Source organism: Anser cygnoides, chromosome Z (assembly GCF_040182565.1).
Source record: "Anser cygnoides isolate HZ-2024a breed goose chromosome Z, Taihu_goose_T2T_genome, whole genome shotgun sequence".
Classification (NCBI taxonomy): Eukaryota; Metazoa; Chordata; class Aves; order Anseriformes; family Anatidae; genus Anser; species Anser cygnoides.
In genome coordinates this window covers 66846264-66872618 of record NC_089912.1, presented here as the reverse complement: position 1 = coordinate 66872618, position 26355 = coordinate 66846264, and the positions used below count along the sequence as shown (strand labels likewise).

At 36.6% G+C, this 26355-nt stretch overlaps 1 protein-coding gene across 8 annotated transcripts in view; it reads right to left on the bottom strand.

The window, feature by feature from the left end:
• NIPBL (NIPBL cohesin loading factor) overlaps nucleotides 1-26355 on the bottom strand; it is a 190487-nt gene that overhangs the window by 30358 nt on the left and 133774 nt on the right. For 7 of the 8 annotated variants that reach the window (XM_066988239.1, XM_066988238.1, XM_066988242.1 and 4 more), the window contains 13 exons: nucleotides 16984-17166; nucleotides 13626-13823; nucleotides 13358-13429; nucleotides 13170-13259; nucleotides 12027-12130; nucleotides 10367-10453; nucleotides 8474-8705; nucleotides 7930-8081; nucleotides 7466-7546; nucleotides 6337-6437; nucleotides 2175-2313; nucleotides 1868-1950; nucleotides 756-888 (listed from right to left, as the gene is read on the bottom strand). In XM_066988239.1, the coding sequence (XP_066844340.1) occupies nucleotides 756-888; nucleotides 1868-1950; nucleotides 2175-2313; nucleotides 6337-6437; nucleotides 7466-7546; nucleotides 7930-8081; nucleotides 8474-8705; nucleotides 10367-10453; nucleotides 12027-12130; nucleotides 13170-13259; nucleotides 13358-13429; nucleotides 13626-13823; nucleotides 16984-17166 (1655 nt within the window). The remainder of the gene's footprint in view (nucleotides 1-755; nucleotides 889-1867; nucleotides 1951-2174; nucleotides 2314-6336; nucleotides 6438-7465; nucleotides 7547-7929; nucleotides 8082-8473; nucleotides 8706-10366; nucleotides 10454-12026; nucleotides 12131-13169; nucleotides 13260-13357; nucleotides 13430-13625; nucleotides 13824-16983; nucleotides 17167-26355) is intronic. The other variant, XM_066988244.1, reaches the window with a different exon arrangement.

The following is a 26355-nucleotide window of genomic DNA, read 5'->3' as shown; positions in this document are numbered from 1 at the left end:
GGAGGGTGCAAAGAAGATGGAGCCAGTGGTGCCCACTGACAGGACAAGAGGCAATGGGCATAATCTGGAATACAAGAGGTTCTAAATGAGTATCAGGAAGCACTTCTTCACTGTATGGGTGGAAAAGCACTAGGACAGGCTGCCCAGAGAGGCTGTAGTCTTTCTTTGGGCATCCTGCTCTAGAGGTGTCCTTGCTTGAAAAGGGGGATTGGACCAAATGACCTCCAGAGGTCCCTTCCAACCTTAACCATTCTGTGATTTTGTGAAATTACTGTGTTAATTACACTGTAATTAATACTGAAGAACAACTCTCTTAAAACACATCAGCAAAAATGTTCACATTCTGTAAAATTTCATATTCCATAAACAAATTGTATTGGTACAGGAACTACCTACCTATCTGTTTTCAGATTCTGTGCTGAATGAACAGTCCAGAGAGGATATTTAACATGAATAGTTACAGCTATTAGTCTGAATTTACTCTAAATGAATATCTGGTATAGAATGGCATTTTTTAAATATGGAAAATGTCACTGAATAGTAGAAGTGTACTTCTATGAGAAACAATTTACGTATGGCTTTTTCCAAGTTGCTTATCAATGATCTTCTTACCTAAACTTTATTATTTACAGTAAGTGATACATGCAAGAAAATCCTTAGATGCTGCATGTCTGCTCCAACTATCTAAAAACATTCCTGTAATAGATGGAGATGAAATAGACAAGTCTTCACAGTTAAAAACAAGAATCCCTTACCAATAGCCTTCCTAACAAGCTAAGTAGCAACTCTGCAGCTGGCCATTCTGGTTTATTGACTGTGGAAAGAAGATCTTGAATGAAGTTCTCAAACAGTGGCCTATAATCTTCTTCCCCTTGTTTACTGCCACACCTGTTCAAAAGAATGCATTATATAAGTAAATCTTAGAGACATTTAAGCGTTTCTTCTGATGTAAACAAAAGCAATCCTATGGTTAATCAGAAAAAACAAGTTTTAAGTGATTCTAAAAGAAAAAGAATTTTATCCAGTAAAGGACAAATAGTTCTAACATTCTAACATTCCCTAAGCTTTTTCATTTATTATTTTGAGTTAAAGCCTGCATGAAAAGGATGGATGAGGTAGGTAAAATTCTGAACCTCAGGCTGGAGTGGTGTATTTAGGAGGTATTGATTCTAGACTCTTTAAGCCTGGTCTGACTTAATTCAGAGTGATAAGACATCTCAGTATTATGTACTTCAAGGTTAAAATCAGAATGTAAAATTCAAAAGATAACATACCTGATATGTTTCAGTTACATGTAACAGTCTTAACATCTTTAATGATATTAGAAGTATGCAGAGAGATGGCTAGATCTTTAAACAGCCTCTCAGCTTAACAGTGGAAATTAACACAGTAAAAACCTCAGGACTCTTTTTAAAAAATGCCTACTTAGGTTATTCAGGTGTGTGTGTGTCTATATATATATATATATATTATTTTTTTTCTTCCTGTTGAGCTATTGACATTCCTAACTTTGGCTATATGAAAGTGATTCTAGGTTCTCTCTATCTTAGTCATTCTGACGACTGAATGAATCTGGTTTCACCACTTAAATATTTGTTCATCCTTCTCTTACATGCTTCAGATGAGTAACAGACACCTGATAAAAGTATCCTATATAAGCTGCCAGATAGTTCTTCACACAATTTCTACGCAATTCATTTTTTTGTCCAGGAAAGTAACTCTGTTAGGGATCTATGAAGTACATTGCTATAAGTAACTTCACTAGTGGGTATTTAGCACAGTTAAGAAATTAGGTTTGTCCTGAGGAGTGACAGACTTTATTCAGAGTTGGCTTCATCAATACACTAAAGAACATAACTATACTTACTTCTTAAGGAAAATAGAAAGGAAGTTTTGTGCTGTTCTCATGGCTGTTTCATATGAGTTAGTAATAAGCACATCTTGATCCACCTGAAAATAAGAAGATTTGTTAGACTAACACTTGAGCATACATAGAAATATTATTTCCAGATCAGTATGTCTCATGCAACGAATAATTACAGCGAACAAAATTACACCGTCCAATTACTAGACCACCGTCATAAAACGTTATACCCACAAACACAGTCATTCCTGAAAAAAAAAAAAGAAAAAAAAATTAAGAAAATAGGATTTCTTAAAACTATCTTCCTTACTTTTTTGTTCGATTCCTCCTCTGAATTAGAATCTTTTTCTGCAGATGGTAAGTGCACAACACATTGAATAAGCTGCAGAACTAGTGCTGTTACCATCTGAATATACATGGGCTCTCCATCAGTGTCACTGCTATTTAACCTGTTAATATGAAAAGGACAGCATTAACACTAAAATAAAACAAAACTATTATTTTGAGCCCTAAATAATTTTATGATTTATAATGCTTTTACCACAGCTAGAAATCTATATTCTAGACATTTAACTAGTCATTTGCTTCTCTCTTATGAAGTGAAAGAGTGGATCTAACAAAAACAATAAGTATTATTCTTAGGTAGGAGAGATGAACTGAAACAGTCCACAGATGACTACCAGAATATCTGTGAAGCTCAGGCACTGAAAATCTACAGAAATATTTAATAAGTTAAACACAAGCTCAGGAAGTGGGCCCATGTGAACCTAATGAGGCTCAACAAGTCCAAGTGCAAGGTGCTGCACCTGGGTCTGGGCAATCCCAGACATGAGCACAGACTGGGAGAAGAACCCACTGAGAGCAGCCCTGCAGAGAAGGACCTGGGGGCTCTGGTGGACAAAAAGCTCGACATGAGCCAGCAGTGTGTGCCTGCAGCCCAGAAGGCCAACTGCGTCCTGGGCTGCACCAACAGAGGGGTGGGCAGCAGGTGGAGGGAGGGGATGGTGCCCCTCTGCTCTGCCCTTGTGAGGCCCCACCTGGAGTACTGCATCCAGGGCTGGGGCCCCCAGCACAAAAAGGGTGTGGGGCTGTTAGAGCGGGTCCAGAGGATGGCCACAAGGATGATCAGAGGGCTGGAGCACCTCTTCTACAAAGGGAAGTAATTTGATATTGGGTTCTTTCTTGAAGACAGGCTGAGAGAGCTCAGTTTGTTCAGCCTGAAGAAAAGGAGGCTCCAGGGAGATCTCACTGAAGATCTTCAGTACTTAAAGAAGGCTTATAAAAAAGACGGAGAGTGGCTTTTTACTTGGGTGGATAATGATAGCACAAGGAAGAATGGCCTTAAACTAAAAGAGGGGAGATTTAGAACAGAAATTTGGAAGAAATTCTTCCCTTAGAAGGTGGTGAGGCACTGGAACAAGATGCCCAGAGAAGCTGTGGATGCCCCATCCCTGGAGGTGTTCAAGTCCAAGCTGGATCAGGTGCTAGGCAACCTGATCTAGTGGATAGGATCTCTGCCCATGGCAGAAGGGTTGAAACTGGATGATCTTTAAGAATCCTTCCAACCCAAGCCATTCTATAATTCTATAAAACACCTACAGGCTAAGCTACTTAAAATAGGCTTATTATTTATAATGCCATACCAATTTCCAACATAGCATAAAAAAGCTAATGAACTGTTGCCCTAATAATTTACTACTTCTGTGTTATTTAATATATGTGGAATCCGGAGAACTTTTAAACAGGAAAAAATAGTCATCGTGACCTGGACTGGCTTCTACAAGAGTTATACCTATGGTAATATCAGGTAGTGTAACAGACTTTAAACTTCAGAATGCAAGAGTGTCTTTAAGTTTCTACGACCAGTGTGAATACACCACAACTCACATTTCTCCCCTTCCAAGTGATTTAACCTGACAAATGGTATGGTGTTTATCTACCCATATACGCATTAATAGCACCTAATATTACCCTCTGCAATATGAAAAAGGTCATAATCTCTGACATCATTCTCCCTATATTATCAAAATAATAACTGAACACAAAACATTGCAATTATTCTATTTAATTCAATTACTGTAAGTTATTTTTGACTACATTTACAAAAAAAAAATCTTTCCATATGAAATTTTGCAAAAGGTGTCCCCTTCATGACTGTAGCCACAGATAGGAAATGCCCTTTAACAGACTAGAGCTAGGATTTTTACAGATAAGTAGTGTAGTCACTGTGAACTTGAGATGAAGACTTTGTTCCAGCAAAGATCCTAATTCAAAGAGGCTATCCACTAGTTATGGTCCTATACCTACCACGTTCATATTTATTAGATGTCTTTGATGACTATAATGGAATCACACCGGTTAACATTTGGGTTACTGAATTCAACTTAAAAGTTTCAGTGTCTGAAAGTCCAGCTGAAGCACTTTAAACACATTTAACGTAAACTGAACAGTTCCTAAATGAAACTCATTTAAAGGAGTATTAGTTTGATACCCTGGAAAGAGTACTCAAAGACATTCAGCCAGAAATCTCCTATTAGGTTTTAACAATGAAGAAATTACCTAACTACATATAAACAAAATCAAAGATTTTTGAAACTAAGATCCTTTTGAATGCACACTAACATTACACTTTAGAACATCACTCCTTAGTGAGAAGACTAACCAGATATTTCAATTATTTTTGTAACCAAGCATAAACATGATGGCGTAAGAAACAGTGACTATTACAAGATATGTTTGTCAGGGAACTCTGCTCTCGCTGTAGAGAAAATTCACAGAATCACAGAACCATCTAGATTGGAAGAGACCTCCAAAATCACCTAGTCCAACCTCTGACCTAACACTAACAAGTCCTCCACTAAACCATATCACTAAGCTCTACATCTAAACATCTTTTAAAGACATCTAGGGATGGTGACTCAACCACTTCCCTGGGCAGTCTACTCCAGTGCCTAACAACCCTTTCTGTAAAGAAGTTCTTCCTAATATCCAACATAAACCTCCCCTGGCACAACTTTAGCCCATTCCCCCTCGTCCTGTCACCAGGCACGTGGGAGAACAGACCAACCCCTACCTCGCTACAGCCTCCTTTAAGGTACCCGTAGAGTGCAATAAGGTTGCCCCTGAGCCTCCTCTTCTCCAGGCTGAACAATCCCAGCTCCCTCAGCCGCTCCTTGTAAGACTTGTTCTCCAGACCCCTCACCAGCTTCGTTGCCCTTCTCTGGACTCGCTCGAGCACCTCCATGTCCTTCTTGTGGCGAGGGGCCCAAAACTGAACACAGTACTTGAGGTGCGGCCTCACCAGAGCCAAGTACAGGGGCACAATCACTTTCCTAGACCTGCTGGCCACACTGCTTCTTATGCAAGCCAGGATGCTCTTGGCCTTCTTGGCCACCTAAGCACACTGCTGGCTCATATTCAGCCGACTATCAACCAGCACTCCCAGGTCCTTCTCAGCCAGGCAGTTTTCTAACCCCTCCTCTCCCAGCCTGTAGCTCTGCTTGGGGTTGTTGCGCCCCAGGTGCAGGACCTGGCACTTGGCCTTGTTGAACTTCATACAGTTGGCCTCATCAACCCATTGGTCCAGCCTATCCAGATCCTCCTGCAGAGCCTTCCTACCCTCGAGCAGATCGACACATGCACCTAACTTGGTGTCGTCTGCAAACTTACTGAGGGTGCACTCGATCTCCTCATCCAGATCATCGATAAAGATATTAAAGAGGACTGGCCCCAGTACTGAGCCCTGGGGGGCTCCACTAGTGATCGCCCTCCAACTGGATTTAACTCCGTTCACCACGACTCTTTGGGCCCGGCTACCCAGGCAGTTTCTAACCCAACGAAGCGTACGCCAGTCCAAGCCAAGAGCAGCCAGTTTCTTGAGGAGAATGTTGTGGGAAACGGTGTCAAAAGCCTTACTGAAGTCAAGGTAGACCACATCCACAGCCTTTCCCTCATCCACCAAGCGCGTCACTTTGTCATAAAAGGAGATCAGGTGCCTTGCATAAACCCATGCTGACTGGGCCTGATCGCCTGGTTGTCCTGCAAGTGCCACTTGATGACACTCAATCTGCTCCATGAGCTTCCCTGGCACTGAGGTCAAACTAACAGGCCTATAGTTTCCCAGGTCTACCTTCCGGCCCTTCTTGTAGATGGGCGTCACGTTTGCTAGCCGCCAGTCGACTGGGACCTCCCCTGATAGCCAGGACTGCTGATAAATGATGGAAAGTGGCTTGGCCAGCTCTTCCGCCAGTTCTCGCAGTACCCTCGGGTGGATCCCATCCGGCCCCATTGACTTGCATACATCTAAGTGCTGTAGCAGGTCGCCAACCATTTCCTCGTGGATTGTGAGGGCCACATCCTGCTCCCCATCCCCTTCCACCAGCTCAGGGTACTGGGTATCTAGAGAACAACTGGTACACATACAAAACTGTGAATGTTTCCATCTACAAGTTAGCGATCTATGCAAAAATTACCTGAAGTTTCTCAAACTCCTCTTGCTAGTTGGTAGTCTCGCAAGGGAAGTGAAAATTTCTTCTAGTATTAGCTGTCTGTGTTTTTCATACCTGGAGAACACCTATTTAACAGTTACAGAATTGTTAAAATGTTATTATTAGTTACATACAATAGTGCTTGCTAAGTCTATAAAAATTAGATGTAGTAACATATACTTCACTTGACTTTTAATGCATACCTTGTTTTTAATGCATTACTTTATTTCTTCAAAGCAAGTATTTCTTTATAAAATAAACAAAAACTTTATCAAATAAAGATTTTAAAAGTATTCTAACAACACAGATGTCTAACAGCTCTTAAAAATACCGTGTATCTTAAAGATTTCTGTCAATGGTAGAAATACACTGTGTAAGTCAAATAGTATAATACTAAGCTTTCAGACTCCAGTATATAGCAAAGCTCTACAGTAGCATAAATTAACATGAACACATACACAGTTACAAAATATATTTGGCAATCCAGTTTTATTTCATATCTTTGTCTTTAATATTTGCCTGACATGAAATATTCTTTAAATTTACGGTTAAGATTGTAGAATTTGCTTCTCCTTTTGTTCAGGCCGTTTTTATAAGTTCAGAAGCATCTGATCCTTACAAAGATGAACATTTTCCACTTAAACAACCACATATGTTACACTACATTTTTCCTGAAATAGTATTTTATTTGCCCCATGAAGTTTTCATATACCCACTACTTCCAAGGAAAAGAACTTATTCTATTATAAAAGTATCCTGCTAACTCTCTAGCTTATTCCATTGCATAAATTCATATCTTAACAAAAGAAATGAGGAAAACCATGTTGCTAAGATTTTTTAAACAAGAGAGAACAGGTAAGAGAGAGGGGTTTGTGTTTAGACTTTAGACCACATAACATTCATTCATTAAATTCCTTGCTTAAGTTGCTCCTCTGCCAATAGGAGCAGCTCAGGTAGATTTAATACTATTCCTAGCTTATAATACCGAACTGTAAAAACATGAAAAAACAAGATTAAAGCTCTAATTCTCTACCAGCAAAAAATAGAGCCTATGTATACGTCCTAGTAACTTGGACACACAGGAACATGAAATTGCATATTAAAAATTACTTACTGCGGTCACTAATTTGATGGCACATAACTGTAGCTCACTGACATTTTCTACAAAGAAAGGTGTTATTCCCATAGATGATACCTATCAATGGAAAGAAATTATTGTAAGTATACTTGATTGGCAAACTGATATTCATGCTATGTTACAAGCAGGCTACTCATTCATCAGATAAGGTATTCAAAACCACATTAATTTACATTATTTGCAAATTGAGTACAATCATGCTAAACTGTTCTTAGGTGTACAATAAAAGCCCTTAAAGACTGAAGAAGAGAACAGGAAGATAACATACTACACAGAGACCTGTCAGCCTATGTGAATACGTACAAAAAATATGTACTGATTTCATATTTCATGTCATTGACACTTTACAGTCTCTCTGGGAAAGTAAAAGGAACAAAAATAAAACCAAAACAAACAAAAAACCCCACAACATTCTCAGACATTCTTCAGACAAAATTTACCTGAAGAATAGTTGTATCAGTAAGAAGCTGTATCTCTAGCAACTCTGACAAACTGCTGACAATGTCACAAACTTTGTTATACAACATCACTATGACTCTTTGCTTGTGGGTGGAACACTTGGCACGCTTTGCTTTTGAACTTAAAACACCACCTAGAAAATCAAAAATATTTTTGTTAATTTTTTTCAAGAAAAACTTGAGACAAACTTCTTTATACCCTGGTCCAAATGGTTATACTGAAATGATAGCTATTACAGTAAAACTAAACATTAAAATGACCAAGTTATGCAGAGGATGCAATTAATTCATTGTTACTTTACTCTACATTTAATTATCTTCAATATAACATAAAGCATTAATTCAGAGGCTGTATATGATATGAAAGAACTATCAGTATAAAAAAATATAAAAATATTCTGGGAAGTCATATCACTTGCATCATCACGCAATATATATATATATGTATATATAAAGCGTATGCATATATAAAGCAAAACATAAATCTAATGTGAAAAGATATTTAAAAATTCTTTAGTATACTAACCACCATGAGGATCCACTCTATATACAGGGTCATACTGAGGATAGAGCGTGTTCTGCAAATGAAATTTTGTGTATTGAATAACTCTTTCTATTACATCCTCAATATATACAGCTTTAGGCATATTTGGTGATGTCATAATATTGATAGCAGTAAGACAAGCATCTGCAGATTTTGTCACTCTTTCCATAATAAGATCTCTCCATAATCTCTCCTCATCTTCAGTGTCATTGTTCTGCAAGAGGCAAGAAAAGCAGGACAGTGTAAACAACAAGTCAAATATTTAGCCTTACCAAGTACAATATACCAATGCCATTTTAATATACTTACAAACAAGCACATTCGTTTATGATACAACGATAGTTTGTTTTATAAATCAACTGGTTGTTTTACTAGCAACAAGTTTGCAGTACTTCTCCTTATGTTATAAATCTTCAATATTCCACTGTATTGTTCTGGTAAAACACACAGAAGCTTTCTGTATATCATAGGGAAGAACTATGAAAGAAGATCGCTACATTCTCTACTTAAGACTGACATACTTAAAGCAAAAACTGAACTCATTCATCTAGTATCACCCTTAGTGGTCATTATTTGCTGCTTTTACCAGTCTAGTTTTTGCCACTAGAGGGAACTCTCACACAATCAGACTATTAAAAGTCACATTAAATTCATGAGAATAAAACTTTCCACAGACCAACTCAACTATTTAGTGAGTTTAAAAATATGTCTTATCAAATATATCCGTTTAGTTTTAGCACTGGGTAAAGAAGGTTCAATCATGTTGCAACAGGGCAGAAAAAACAGTACTTCCTATTCACTTATTTTTCATATTACTGAAGACATTCATTTTCAAGTTCATATTCTTCTTTTCCAATATACATAATCTCTCTCAATTTCTGCAGATTAAGTTTTTTCTGTAAAACTCAAAAACACTATTCTTGTTAGCATATTGTTTTGTCTAGAATGTGTAAAAATAAACATATATGAACTATGGTATTTCAACCCCACAAAAACTCAAAATCCAGACGCAGATTTAAGCATAACAGAAAAAAAAAAAAAAGAAAATTGTAGACTTCCTGTTAGTTTTGTTTATGCTGATGACTTTAACTTTGCAGCCTAAGAATGGACCTAAATAAATGTAACATAGGAAGGATATAACACTTGGATAAAACAACATTATATAAAAAAACATAAAAGGATATATAAAATATAGAAGGATGTAAGAAGGACATATAAAGTATGTCCAAAGAAGAGCAACAAAGATGATGCGGGGTCTATAAGGGGATATGTATGAGGAGCAGCTCCCCAAGGAAGTGGTCATGGCACTGAGCTGCCGTAGTTTTGAGTTTGGACAATGCTCTCAGATGCATGGTTTGATTTTTAGGTAGTCCTGTGTAGAGCCAGGAGCTGGACTCAATGATATTTGTGGGTCCCTTCCAACTCTGGATACTATGGTTTAAAATGCCTCCTCAGTTCTTAACGCTTTGGGGAGGAATATGCTCTACATGAAAGCCATCCTTTCTACCACTGTGTAAGGGAAGTTTTATAGAGAAGTAGCAAAGAAATTTGCACTGGTGTAAGTAATACCAGTTGCCACAAATATTTCAGACTGAAACTATTATAAATTTAAAATTAAGTCAAAAGATAACTCAACTGCTCCCAACACTCTGGTTTGTTAGCAGTACTATAGTAAAGCATTTAGTACAAAAAAGATATAATCAATTGAATTTTACTTCAAATCTTAAAATTTGACAATATGTTAATCACATACATGTAAAACCAGAAATTCCTTTCAGGCACACACCAAGCATTTGAAATTATCACTGAATGGGACTCAAGTGAAGAAAATCCTATGCTGAACAGTGTTGTGAATTGATGTAATTTGAAACTCACATGGTTAAGTAATGTAGAAAGCTTTGATCCATCTTGAATATTCTTCTCCAAAATATTCAGGACCTTTACTGTTTTATCTGTTGAGAGCTACAACAAGAAAACAAACACATTAAGCAGCTGTAGGAACGTAAAGGCTTCCAAATTGCTGAAAAAATGTCCATGGATGAAGGAGAGAACATTTTATGTAATTGTAGCATTAAGCTTAAATTTTAAGTATTTTTGACATAAGGATCTGATCTTGACTTGTCAGTTTCTGACAGAGCATGATTGATAATGCTGATGATACAATTAAAACTAGTGAAATACGTTCTAAGATTGCAAACAAACTGTTTTTTAAACCAACAAAATTTGTAGGAATAGATTGAAAACAGAGTATCTGCCAATAATGTTGTGTAGTTACACATTCTTGACTCTGGAAACTGGAATTTACCAAATCCACTTATGAATCATATTCTGTCTGACCATATAGAGACTTATTAGAAGAAAATCCGAATCTTATGGAAAAGCAAAAATAAAATTCTCTGAGTGCTAACACAGGGAAAACGTACTCTTAGTTATTTTCTTAACTTTGAAAAACTAGCATGATGAAAAAAGTAACTCAAAATCGCTTACTGATGGTTCTACATAATTACAATTGAATAACCTGCAGAATATGCTGAACTCCAGAAGAACTCATCCAGATAATACTGGTGCTCATCCTTAGAATCAACTAAATTCTGATTTTACATATACAGGTATGGACTTGTTTATAAAAAACATGGAACTAAGGTTAAGGGTGAGAACTATCAAGAGGGCAAAACACTCAGGTTGAAAACATCCTCCTACAGATGAAGGTAGGCAGGACTGAAGAAAAAGTCAGAAGAAAAATATAAATCTTGGGTTAAAGATAATCCTTCAGAGTGACTTCTTTAACAAGTGGCTTCACAGACACTTCATAAATATAAGCGGTCAAGAGCAGGCAGGGTAAGAAGGTAGCATAAGGCTGCCCAAAGCCAAGATTTCTATGAAGATAAGTAAAGCAAGAAAATTGTTTCTAGAGGTGTAATACCAACAGTTTGCACCAACACACAAAGTTGCCTTGAACTGAAGTCAGGAAGAGTACAGCAAAGACACCACAATATGCAGTTTACAGAAAATGAATCTTAGCACCTATCTTTTAAGTTTGAAAGGGTTTTCTGGACAGAAAGAGGAAATAAGCAATTCAGTAGTGTGTCAAATGGCTACCATATATTTACAATGATTTGATAGCTTATATTAGAAAGGGTAGATTTTTTGACTGAAGGTAGGTTCTGTTTTACTATAGTTGCTCAACACTATCTGTAAGGAGCAAAGACTATGGGTTGATGTGCTTTTGTGAAAATAGATTATTTTAGATTTTACTGCTCAGGCACATGTGCTATATATTGGTACACAATGCTTGCAGTTACCACTGACACAGAAAGACTATTCAGCAAAAATACCTCAGTGTCAGAGGCAGTTAACAGTTGTGATGTGGTAACTTTTTAAGTACTTGAGCTCAGTTCAAGCATAAGCATGCCTGTTCATGGTATGTCTCATGCACAACTGAAGAGGATGAAACATTATTACAGGGGGACATTTGTATTTTGCAATTTTAATGAAATTAAATGTTCAAAATGAGGTAAAAACTATGAAGATGTACCTTGTCCATAATGCCCATTGCCTTGATTTTTGCAGATTCACTACCCAACTCACTAAGCTGATGTTTTCCCAGTAGCAATTCCTGTGGAATCTCATCATCATCACCTTAAAAAAAAAAAAATCATCACTATTTCTAACAACATGTCAAAGAATACAGTATTTACAGCCAATATGAAAAACCAAATGCAAGAAAACTTGCTAAACAACTGATTTTCCAAATAGCTAACATCTCATAGTTCCATCTAACAAAGAAAGATGATGATTTTTAGTTGTGACAAAACAACTACTTGTTCGATGTAACTGATCACGTTCTTAAATATCGTTTAACAACCTAACATCGTGCATCCATTTCTGAAAGTCATCAACTAAAACTATTTTTTATATAGCAAAACCCATTTATTGCACCTCTTGCAGTACCATCCTCATTTCAGCAAAGCAAATCACAAATGATTGTAGTTCGAATCTGGGACAGAACAGTAGTTGAAAAATGCGTATAATACTAAACACATGCACACAAAAACATGACGTTACAAAACACAGAAAGAGCCAATGACTTCACTTTTAAAACCAAGCATACAGACAAGATTGCTTTAAAAACTGTACTGATTTGTTTGCTATGCTCCCCCCCTTGTTCTAATCCTGTGATAAAGATTGTAGGGAAAAGATTATTTGAGTTTTCCGTTATCCATTTCAACTGAAAGTCATTTTGGTTAGCCTGAACTACTTTGACACTGGAGCTAAGCTTGCTGATTTTCAAGTGAAAGGACTAAGGACTACACAGAGATTCAGTAACTCAGCCGTGTGTAAGACACTCTGATGCTTGTGTTGAATAATCAAGCTCTGTTAGGTCAAAGGCCACAGCAGATGAACTCCAGTAGACTATTATTTGTTTCATTATGATTTATGACCCTCTTGGATTCTGCAGGGTGGAGGAAGTGAGATCTTCTGCCTCAAGCAGCAAGTAAAATTGGAAAGGTTAAGGCTCCCACTCTAGTTGGAAGCCATATAAACACAACATACCCTAACATATATCACAGGCAATTAAATCAGTCAGAAGGAAATCTGAAAATACTGAGATGCAAATTTTTTGGCTTTTGTTGTTTTCCTATTTGGGGAAGCAGTTTGAAAATTTGAGCCATATTACCAAAAGCTGTAAAATCCATGTCTTCCAGATTTTCCAAAATATTCTCTATTGAAGCAGTGAACCTTTTGAAAGTTGAAGAATCCATCATTTCTGGTGAAAAAAAGAAAAAGAAAAAGAAACGTATGTATAATTGTTTCACATACAATACAGAAAATACAAACCGAAGAAAATAAATCTTCTAAAATCACCTTCAGGTGTTAGTTTAGGCTCATAAGCTTTCCTCTTCTTTTGTTTTTCTTTTTTCTTCATTTTTCTTGCCACTAGTTAAAAGAATAAAGAGTAAAATAAATACTTTCTCAAAATGAAATAAAGGTTTACATTTGTTTGACATTTGTTTACATTTCTTATGCTTATATTAAATACTGCATGTAAAGATGTTTATTTCAAAAAGTTCAACTTATCCTTTAAAAATGCACAAGTATTATGTAAGAAAATTTGATTTTTTTTTTCAGTTACCCTCACTGAGGCTAGGAGGAGGAGAATAATCATCCATATCAGAGTCATCGGGACTGCGATTACGGTATCGACCACTACCAGAAGTCCTCCTTCCTTCATGATAATGACCACTTCTCCTGTGGTCACCAGAACTTCTTCTGTCATGTTCTTCATACTCCCAAGCTTCATCTCTATCCTTTTTATGTCTTTTTCGAGAAGCTAGAAATGAAATGCATTTTCATTCTAAGTGTAAAAATTCAATTTTTTATAGTTCAAAATTATATGTTTACAAGTAAAATGACTATATATAGCTGTACCATAAAACAAGTGAAACACTCTAAAACACTCTAAATTATGGCATTAATTTAACAGTTCATTTTGAATTACATGAAAATCATGCCTGAAATCGCCAAAGACACTAGCAAATACTTAAGAGATGAATTTAAAGCACGCTTGTCTTTTTAAACAAAGGAGAGTGAAACAAATCAAAGTAATTTTCATCCTTTCCTTTCATGAGAACACTGACATAATTTCTTCAGTTATATAATTGTGACTATTATTAGGTCCAATTCAGTGCTCACTTTGCCCATCTAACACAACAAATTTCAACAAGACTTAAAAATCTAGCTGTTTAAAAATATTCTGTTTTGCCAAGACACCCCAAAGCTTGTCCTGAAATATTTATGGCAGTTAATTCAGTGAAAGGAGAAAGCTGGAGTCACAATTCTGCGCTAAGCAGTGAGTATATACCTCTGAAGGTTTTTATAACCAGTTTTCAGTCAAGACCAATAAACACAGCAGAACTGATTCTGAAGAAATTGGGATACAAGTTCTCTACAGAAACAGAGATTTGTTGGAGATAAGATATTGTGGGGAGAGGAACGGAGAGTATTCTGTTATTTTTAAAGACAGTCTTGTACATCTTTAAGGGAGAAGGTGCTAAAACATAATACAGAAAGGATATGGAGGAGGATGTAGTTGCATCCATGAAATTATTTAATAAAACGGGATGACTGGGCTAACAAAAAGATGTCTAATAAGGGCTGTACTGTGAAGATCAAAATGGCTCCCAAATATTCTATACTATTAGAGTTTATTATTGTTGTGAAGCAGCATATAACTGCCCTTACATCTGTATGTCTCTACCAAACTCTCCTGAAGTTTAGAGAGGTATGGCTGTACATAGGGTTGCTTTTGAGCAAAATGGCTCCAAACATTTATAAAAAACTGGAAGCAAACTGATAAATCATTTCCACAATGCCAGCTTACTGAGCATCACAGTAAAGAGACTTTTATATATTTCAGGATATAGCTAATAAGCAGCCCAGGCTCAGTATGAATAAAAAATGATTGAAGCCAAGGTGATAATAATGTTCATCACTCCACCCACTTTTCCCACTTCTGAAAACACAGTATGAAATTTCTGCAAAGAGGTGGTCCAATACTTTAAGATAATTTAGCTTGGGTTTTGCGCTGTGTTGCTTCTGGATCAGACTTCCTTCTGGAGACAAAACAGTCATATTAACAAAGTCTGAACTACTAACGGTTTCAGTTCTAAAATGATTGAGTTAACTGCAACTGAGAAAATGACTGGCTATCTGGGTTACCTGAACTGCATGCGTTGGATAAAGAAATGAGTGTTTAATGGAAAAAAACTTCATACATCTTAATTGCTGCTTCTTTCCCTCGTGAGACAGTATTCCCTCATGAAACAGGTAGATGAATTCCGTCTCCAGAGCTTACACATCACCAATAGCTATTTAAATGCCGTCAGACGAATTCTGACCCCAGCTACATCTCCATGAGAAAAGTAACTTCCAATATCTTTTTCCAGCTGAAAATTAAATTGACCATTTTATCAATGCTGCATGGCAAAACAGAATGTGTTACAGCTTTGTTGGTTCTGAAAGGCAAATAAGATGATCATGCCAACAGATTCTCACAATCAGACGTTGCTCTAAAAAGTTTACTTTGAAGTAAGTAAAACTGACTAAAAATGTAAGCTTCAGTAACATTAAAAAATATTATTAATTTTATACATAAATATCTGGATTGTAAGTATCTCATTTGCTTCTGAATTCTGCCAAACATTTATATAATAACACATTGATTACTTGCTGTATGAGAAAGATTTCATCAATTTTTAATTTCTCATCATTTAATTAAATGGAATGAGATAATAATAAAAAATCATCTATAACAATTACTGTGTCCATTTTTAAGTTTACATTTAGATAACCAAAATAACTCTGAAATAGATATTTGTAACAATACAAATCTATTCAGTGCATTTGTTACAAATTTTACATTTTCTTGATCATTTTGTCTCTTTTTTAAATTCAGTTCTACACTATTCTTTGAGAAATATTACAATTCATTTCTAAATCAGACGTCCTCACTGAATTGTTTAGAATCTGTTGGCCAGATCTCTTGGCTGTACATAATAAACCTAGAGTAACTTACAGCATATAAGTACTGTGAATGTATTTCTTAATTTGCATTATTTCATCTTTAAGAATTTCAACAGCCACTGTGACTAATAGCTCTGCTAAAGTGTCTCTGAAATTTCTGACAATCGTCTCCATTCCCAACCAACTTAAATAGTTTTGCTTTACTTCTTAATTCCCTGTCCCAGATTATTAACACTATAAACTGGTGGCATTATATGATAAAGAGAGAATATAGAATCCTGAATGAAGCAAATCATCATTGATATTTTGCCATAATGAAGTCTGATTACAAGTTACCTCAAGATCTGTTACTCATGGTCAAGGCAGCATTATTCACTGTATTTTACAGAAAAACAAAAACAAAACAAAACAAAAAAACACAAAGGGATATTCTATTCTGTTTCTTTGATAAAGATCAGAGATATTACTACCACAATTTCTATGTGTACGTGTGCATGAGCCCTGCATATCTGTTAGAGGAGAACATATTAAAAGATATTAAAAAAGCAGGATAAACCAATCTTTCTCTTTTGGACCATAAGACTAAGAATCAAAAGAAAATCAAAAAAACTTTGTGAGGTGCCTTCTCTGGTTAGCAGTAATAGGCACTTCTGCTGTATCCCTATATAGGTAATGCAGCTAAGATGGTACTCAGACTCAGCTGATTCACTATGTTTCAGTGGATTTTCTTTTCAGTGCTGGCTAACTGAACTTCCATATTTACAAACTAACTATACTCTTATTAAGAAGTAGAAAATCCCTTCCTAACTTAAGAGGTGTATAACACCTCTCATTTTGACTCTCATGAACGTTATCTCATCACACAGCAAAATTCTAACTATAGATAGCTTCCTCTATCCCTTTGAGATCACTTAATTCAAGACTAGTATGACCAATAAATACTATTTTGAGAATGGTGTACTACTTACATTCAAAAGCGCCTTCACTGTCATTGTCTTCATCAGAACTGATTTCAGCGTATTTTGGTTTCTCATTAACTGTGCTACGTTTGCGCTTGTTCATTTTCACACGTTCACAAAGTGGCATGGTGGATTCAATTTCTGCCAGGAGCTCAGGAGGCAACTCCTTTAACACTGACTGATCTATGCTACCTATTAATGGAGAGTAAGAAGAGTCATGTGAACCTGAAGATTAAAAAAAAGGGACCAACACTACAGTCCTTTTTCAGGAATTGCTTACAGTATACCTAGTAACAATACCATGGTTTGATATACCTGGATGTATTTGACAGGTCTTTGTAAAACTGTGTATACTGTTCACACTGCAACTGGGAATTAACATAATAAATTGCATAGACATCACTTTCAACAAAATATTTTGTCAGGCATATAAATAAAAACAAATCCAAATTGGTGAATTACATTAGTAAAATGACATCCCTGCTCTACTACCACAACATTTAATCTTATTTTTTTCATCCTCTGCATTTAACAGGTTTTCCTGAAAGTGTAGGTAAATTAAGGATTCATTGTGTCTCATTAAGTTCTGCTTATTCTCATATCACTTAGTGTATACATGACAGTAAGCAATCTTTCCTTTTCCAGTAGGTAAAATCTGTGGCAGAATTTTCAGGTTCTTATCCCTAAATATATGCCAAATGACTGACATCTCAAACTGTTTCAGATTTACATCCTACTAATAACTTTACAACTCAGCCTACACTTTTTCTTGATTTTGCTACAAAACAAAGTTGAAAGATTTGTTTTTTTTTTTTAGTATTGACAAACATCAAGCTGGATCACATCAGGTTTCTTTACCACTGACACAAACAGACAACATTGCACCATTCTCATCACATTTTGAAACTGTTAGACACATATGCAGTCAGTATGAAGGAGATTTGCAGTCAAATTTTTTAGAAGTGACAAGGAAATCAAAGTAATTCAAAATCATTTATTGGGGTTTTGTTTATTTGATGTCATCATTATTTACCAAAGAGCTTTATGCACAGACTATCTGTTAACTTTTTCCAGCAAAGAATAACTGCTACTGTCACAAGTGCTCCTCCCTCCTTCCCCAAAGTATACACGATTGTTTAGATACAAAGGAAATCACCTGCCAATTTTGCTAGATATATATGCATATTATATATGCATATTATATATGTATATATATATAGAAACAAAGTCTTTCAAGATATATTCTGGATGGTTTTTCATTTTTAATTGCATTCACTATATCAGTAACATAACTTTCAAAAATTTATTTCAATTTTTACACTAATATCCCATCTCCTAATCCAAGTTTAAAGTATTTTTTTTTCCCTTTTTAAAAACCTTCAGCTGGAATTAGAAGAGCCTTAATGTTAGAAAATAGTTTTCAACAGTATTTTTTAATTAAATTTAAAAGTTTTTTATACTTCTGGTTTCAACATCTGTCTATGCTCAAAAAATTGTCTGTAAGCAATGAAACTTACAATCAGAAAATTATTTTTCTGTATTTCTCAAGTACATTCAAGCAAGTCCTCTCAGTTAAGTGCATTTCAAAAAAAAAAAGAAAAAAAAAAGATTTAACTTAAAAATATTAATTACTTTGAACATTTTTGAACTGAGGTAGGTAAATATCTATCAAATAAAGCTGTTAGTGAAAGTTGTCCCTGATTCCCCCAGACTATGGTCACATTTATTTGCCTTAAGTTGCGATCTCAGGTACTCACCACCTGCCAACAGTACCTAAATTCTCAATATTGTTTGCTACAAAACATTTCACAGCATGGTTTACCATTGTGCTATGAAATGATTATTCCTTGTGGGCTAGGCATTTGAGCAAAGATGGGAAGAGAGGTATGCCAGCACAGACAGATTAGTTCCTGTGTGTGTACTACCAGCTGACTGGATGCCAGCCAGGTCTAATCTGGAGGTTGCACAGCTGTCTATGAGCAGTGGTGTCCCCACCTAATACTCCATGTCCCTTTGTATACCTCTGCATCATCTGGGGAGAGGTGCAAGAAGGACATTTGCACGTAGTTGTTTTAGGACAATTTCCACAGGTGCAGACCTGTGGGCCTCAGATCCTGGCTCTCAGTTTTATGCACTGTGGTTAAATGCACTGAAGTCAGCAGGACTACTCATAGACAATAAAATTTACAGTAAATCTGACAAATGAAGGCATTGCTAAAAACAGTTACAAGTAAAGGAACAAAAGGTGCATTAAAATTCATATAGATGTTTTAAAGCTATACGCCAACAGGAGTACTTTCTAAAAATGCTTAAGTCTTTCCGAGTCTACCATGAACAGTATATATATAAAAGCAGAGTAATTACTAAGATCACTTGGGGAGGAAATGAGAAAAGGAAACAAATCAGTAATTAATTGTATATCCATTGGCAAGTCTTCTGTGACTTAAGACACCTACTTAATTTCAAAACTATGTCTGAATATTTCACGAAGCAATATTAAGGTTCCTAAGGCTTTTAGGAACTGTTAGAACAGAATTTGTTCTTTATTTTGCTTACACTGCGCACAAAGAAAGTCTCAGTATGATGAAAGGTGGTGTTTTTTGCATAAGAAAACCCTTAAAAACAAAACAATAAACAAAAACCACAGCCTACTATAACTCATAGGAACATCTGTTCTTGCTTTCCTTATTGATTTTGAGAATTCTGGGAACAATCTTTAAAAATAAGTCAATTGCCACCATGTTAACTAGACATCAATGAAAGAATAAAAATGCAAGTACTGTAAATATTTGGAAAAATAACTATTTCCTTCTCAAAAGTCCCAAGTTGTTTTGTTTGTGTTATGTTCTCCAATGCTAAACTCAAATAGTTGCTTGAACTGCACTCTTGCCAGTTACAGATATTTCAGATGACAGCATATAAAATATATAAAGCATTCTTTATTCAAGAAGGGAATAGCAGAAAAGAAAAAAACATTTTAAAGGTCTCTATAAGTCATCTTTAAAGATTTTGTATCTTTCACAATCTTCCCTGGAGCAAGTCTGCTGCATGTAGTTACCTTAGCTGCTGAGGATTGTAAGTAACCGAATCTAAAAAGAGTTTTACTCATACAGTTAGGCATGACTGCACATGTATCAACAATTCTGATATACATGGAAAAGGACTGCTCATCATTTTTTAAAGAAATTCAGGGATATTATATACAGTGGGACTCCAGTCAGTAATATTTTATTTTACAATGTATGCTATATTGAATCAAGGCAAACCAACCTTCACTAGAAACACCTTACTAAATTCATTTTAGAGCTCCATATTAAAAACGTACTTCTTATTTGTTCACGGTAGTAAAGAAATACTTAAGAGAATCCAGTTCATCACAAGAATCCAGTCACACAGCAACAAACATTAGGCTGTAAGCCCCATGCTAATGCCTTTTCAGTTTACAAGATCCTTTTCAAAAATGATTAGAAGAATATATAATGCAAAACCATGTGAAAGCATATACAAAAACATGTGTGATCACTTGCAGTTTTTCAATTTGTTTGGTAAGTTTGCTAAGACGTTGCACGTCATTTTCCTGCTTCCACTTTTACTGGTTATATTTGCCTCTAGTTTGCATGGCTTTTAAAATAGCAAAGGAGAAAGTAACTACTAAAAAGTTACTCTGTAAGTTAGTAAGAATGCACCAGGAAACAGCAATGTCTGCAATTGCTAAACACAATATACTTAGACTGGACTACAGGCATCAGTGTTCTTCAGACACTTACACACACCCTCAAAGCTGTCACTAATATAAAACAAATAAACAAGTAAACAAGTAAAAAAAAAAAAAAAAAAACAACACAAGAAATGGCCACTGTAACCAGATCTTTACTCTATTTTGTAAGGAATCTCAATGCTGGTACACTCTACATGAGCAAATCTGACGGACTGAAGGACAGAATAGCTATAAAAACACTTCATCTTTAAGAGCTGAAAACATAAACAACTATTTCTTCTTCAGTGCTTGTCCAGACCTATACAATGCTGTTCATGACTTGCATACTAGTTGCTTGCTGGTGGAAGAAGACAATGTTGTTTTAGGTCATGCATCATGACCAAAAGGTTTCTTAGAGAAGACACTCAAGAGTCTTCAGTTGTTACTAAATATCCACTGACTCAAGACACTTGTTTTCTCACCAGCAATTCTTGACAAAATGACACACAATTAAAAAACAGCTAGAGAACTTCAGCTAAAACGGAATTAGTCTGTAATCTTCTTCCCATATTTAGTAAGCTTTTCAAAGGGTCTTGACATGTATAGTAGAAAGTGTTCTACAAGCACTAAAATCTTAGTGAATATATTTTTTTCATTTCTTCACATATGGCTTAAAAAAATAGAAAGGCACAGATATGATTCAAATGTTCAGCATTACCGTTTGTTCACAGCTTGATATGTGGCTTCAAGTTTGTTAAACAACCTTTAACTTTAGCTAATACTTTCAGAAACTTAATCTTTAGAGGGATCTAAGCTCATTTTGCCTTGAATTTTTTCAGCCAGGTAGACCTGCCTGATTCAGGTAAACGTATCCATTACCAGCATTGCCTTCAAGTGAGGAAAGGCAATATCATTATGACATTTATTGGATCCATTCAATATGGACAGCAGCGCTACACTTTGACACAACAGTCAGTGTATTCAGACTAGTTTCACCCAGCTTGAGGCAAAAATTTCAGACAAGCAGGTATGGAAAGGAAGTGATGCTTGCTGATGCATTAGAAAGCCTTCCAGGATCAGAAAGGCTGTTCATGCCATTAAATCAAAACCAATGCTAATAAACTCTTATCTTGTTTTGATAACAAAGACAATAACTTATCTTTACTTTCCAAAATAGGGAAAACAGATATATAGTTTACATTTTGGTGCTATTTCCTATGAACTAACCAGCCACAAAGATTCAAAAACATAAAAAAAAAAAAAAGCTACTTCCATAACTATAAGAAGCTATTAATAGAGTGGAAGCAATCAATACCAGGCTTGTTTATATTGATAAATGGCATGGAGCTGGGACAGGGGAGGTGCAGGCTGAGTGTTAGGGAGAGGTTCTCCACCCAGAGGGTGCTCGGGCACTGGGACAGGCTCCCCAGGGCAGTGGTCACAGAATGAGCTGCCAGAGTTCAGGATGCGTTTGGACAACGCTCTCAGACATAGGGTCTGATTTTTGGGTGGTTCTGTGTGGAGCCAGGAGTTGGACTCCATGATCCTTGTGGGTCCCCTTCCAATGCAGGATATTTTACCATTCTGTATTCATAATATCTAAATGACCTGTTGCAGATACATCTATTGCAGCAAATTAACAAGTGCTTGAAGAAAAATGGCCCCTGAAATTAATTTCAAAACTTAGGTTTATGTTAATGAAGTCTTTTACATAAGTTAGTCTCCCATATATATTGTCTTCTCAATTTTTGTGTAATAATTGGTAATAAGCAAAACTTACAATTAATAGCATTTCATATTTCCAATCTCTATATGCAACTTGCATTTTAAAACGTAACTTTTCCAAGTACCAAGACATTGTATGAAAGAACACAGAAGAGCCTAAGAGGGAACAATGCCACTTGTTTGGGGTGGGGATATGAATCTCAGCTTTCATTTCTCAGTGTTCAGAAATTTAAATTTAGCCACTCTCCGCATTCTGGGACTTCTACACTAATAAATTGTCATACACTTTCATTTGACATTAAAAATGAAAACAGACTACAGATAAATTTTTTTTGGCCACATGAGCCATTACCTGACTACTGGACTCTTCTTTGCTGATGACTAGTATATTCAGTCTTGCTGTTATTCTACAGAGGCCAAGCTTACTTCCCTTACATTCCCTCTCTGAGCATTTGATAGATGATGTTCCAGTGGTTTTAATATGAACTGAGGCTTTGGATTTACATCTTTTATGTATCACCAGCTTACTTTCTTATCATTCTCAAGTCACCCTGGGTCACTGCAGTAACTACATGGATAAAACATCCTACATTAGACACATATGTAGGAAGGAAAGCTGTTTCTTTCTGGCCTAGCTCAAACAACCCTCAAACTCTTGTGCTAAATTGAATAAAACACACTGTTACTCCATAATAAAACTGCTTTCTTTCTTGTTCTTGGATAGCCGTATCATTGTAACTACAATCGTATAGACTCACAGCTTAATTCTATTTTGGATGAAGAGCTAAAAGAAAAAAGAGGGTATGAAAGTACCTCCCCACTGTACAAAGATGTTTGGAAAACAAACACCCTTTAAAAATAGTTAAGTACTACTAGAGTATAGCACTCAAGCACTACAGTGCAAAGGGACACGTCACCTGTGAGTGATGAACAGCTTACAGGTTGAAGCTGTAAACTTTCAAATATCAGTGTGCAAATTTAACAATATCCTTTCCACTGCTATTTTACTTAAAATATTCCACTATGTTCTTTATATGGTGCACGGAGTCCTTGGTAATCCAAGTCCCTCACCCACTGGCTTCACACTCCTCCATATAATTCTGTGCCCAAGACAGGTTTAAGAATGGAAGAGGAAACACAGGCAACGGCAGCCCTTTTCTCAAGGAGGAATTTAAGGCATTGGGAAAATACATCTGCTCTTAAGACAGAAGTTCCACTTTTATCTTGATACTGTATCATCAGCTGAAAAACACATAGCCAAGATGAATGCTGACCGAAAATAATCTTAGTAGTCCATTTACTTCAGTGGCTTTCATCTTTGCTACCCCACTCTATATTAAAGTTTGTGGAAGTGTATACAGCTATATCTTTTAAGCAGGATATAGACCCTCTATCATTTATTTAACCTCACCTTTTGACTACATACACGAAGGGACAACACATGAGATCAGCACACCCACACAGATGGACAGCAGGAGACTCAGATCCCTCACTACCACTGCCCAAGAGACTTACAGGAGCCCACAGGATTCTCTGCTGCAGAGGATCTGGCAGGAGGGAGACCTAGTGCCAGGAAGAATTATAGAATCATAGAGTATCCCAAGTTGGAAGGGACCCATAAGGATCATCGAGTCCAAATCCTGGCACCACACAGGTCTACCCAAAAATTCAGACCATGTGACTAAGTGCACAGTCCAAATGCTTCTTAATCTCTGACAGGCTTAGTGCAGTGACTACCTCCCTGGGGAGCCTGTTCCAGTGTGTGACAATCCTCTCTGTGAAGAACCTCTTCCTGATGTCTAGCCTAAACCGCCCCTGCCTCAGCTTGGCACCATTCCCGCTGGTCCTATCACTGGTGACTAAAGAGAATAGATCGGCTCCTTCCCCTCCATTCCCCCTCATGAGGAATTATGTCCTGTACCATTCCATAGAACCTGCTTGAACACATCTTTCAAAATAATTTTTCTTTATCTACCCTAACAATGACACAAAGGGAAGGTTCCCAGACTCTGGAAGATTCTGAAAAAGGAGGGGCTCAGTCTCCCTGTTAACATTCCAGTCCTCAGCTCTGGCCTTCCCCTGTACTCTGCTCTGGTTAAGCCGCACCTCGAATACCATGTTCACCTTTAGGCCCCTCACCACAGGAAGGACATCAAGGGCCTGGAACATGTCCAGAGAAGGACTATGAAGCTGGTGAAGGGCCTGGAGCACAAGTCCTGTGAGGAGCGGCTGAGGGAACTGGGGGTGTTTAGTCTAGAGAAGAAGAGGCTCAGGGGAGACCTTACTGCTCTCTGCAACTGCCTGAAGGGAAGGTGTGGGGAGCTGGGTGTCGGTCTCTTCTCACAGGTAACTAGTGATAGGACTAGAGGGAATGGCCTCAAGTTGTGCTGGGGGGGAGTTAGGTTGGAAATTAGGAGTCATTTCCTCTCAGAAAGAGCAGTCAGGCATTGGAACGGGTTGCCAAGGGAGGTGGTGGAGTCACCACCGTACCTGGGGGTGTTTAAAGAGAGGTTGGACGTGGTGCTCAGGGACATGGTTTAGTGGGTGACATTGGTGGTTGGGGGATGGTTGGACCAGATGATCTTGGAGGTCTTTTCCAACCTTAATGATTCTATGATTCTAAATGGGACCCATCAGGCTGGTTGGTCAGAGAAAAGCCTGGACAAAGCAACTGAGTAATTCCACCATATATTGGAGGTTATCGCTGCCCCCAGCTAAGCCCCACAGATTCAAAAAGGATTTTGTAATAGTACAAAACACTCTTAGAAGCAAGAAATATTTTTTGATGCAGGGAAGAGATTTCCAAAGAGCATGCTGAAGGACCCAGGCAGAGAGCAGGGAATACAGCCAACACATCCCCTCCAAAAACTGCCAAGAAGCATCAGAACTTGCATTACCTTAGTGTGAATGATTACCTCAAGCTATCCAATTGCTGCAGCAACTATATCACAAGTTATTTTGTTCCTTATTGCTATTAACTGACTTCTCATCTTTATAAATTCATAAAAGGAACCTAGAAAGGTCTAGTTTTGAAAGATGCTTTACGAATAATACAGCATTACTCAGAGTAACGTGGAGCAAGATCAGCAATTGAAATAAATGCAGTTCTGCACAAAGAAACTCACTTTTATGAATGAAAGTTGTGAGGGAATTACTTTTCCAAAATAGAATTTCACTATCGTTGCTTCTGAACATAGGCATTGAAATTTAAGCTAACTCAATATATTGTATTAAAAAGTTAAGGTGTTTTGCACAGATGCAAAACACAGATTTTGTTTTGTTTTGTTTTAATTACTACTGTTAATCTTTCGAATTAGAAATCTATGGTTGATGCACTTTCCTAGCTGTGTATATCAATCAATTTAAAAACTGAGCCATGAGGCCTCACCTAGGAAAAAAGAGCATTAAATAAAATAAAGTTACACCTCAGAATTTTTCTTCTCATAAAAGAAATACTCCCATTTAAGCAATATAATACAAACAAGATCTTTGCAGAGAACAAGCAAAACAAATGCCGTGATTTCTAGCTGATTTTTGACTATAGGTACAACAAGATCTGTTTTTATCTTGCACTAACATTTTTAGCCTTTACTGCTGAAAACATCCCAGGAAGCTACTCTTGTTTTGCTTCTTTAAAGCAACTTAATCACAAAAAAAAAAACAGGCTGCTGATGCTTTAGCTTTTAATATAAAATACTGTTGCTTAGAAGATAATAAATGTTGCTTAGTAGATAATAAAACAGTAAGTATATTTAAGAAACCTTTATTTGACGAAAACAAGACTTCAGTAAGTTGAAGAAAAAAAGGTCTCATCCTTTCCTTATGTTCATTCTTAATGTACCCACAGATCAAAAAGAAACTCCAAATTTCAAGTTAACTGTTCACACTTTCTTGCACAAAAGCACTCACCTAAAATGGGTGAAAATGTTGAGCAACTGAAAAGTTCATTTACCAGAAAC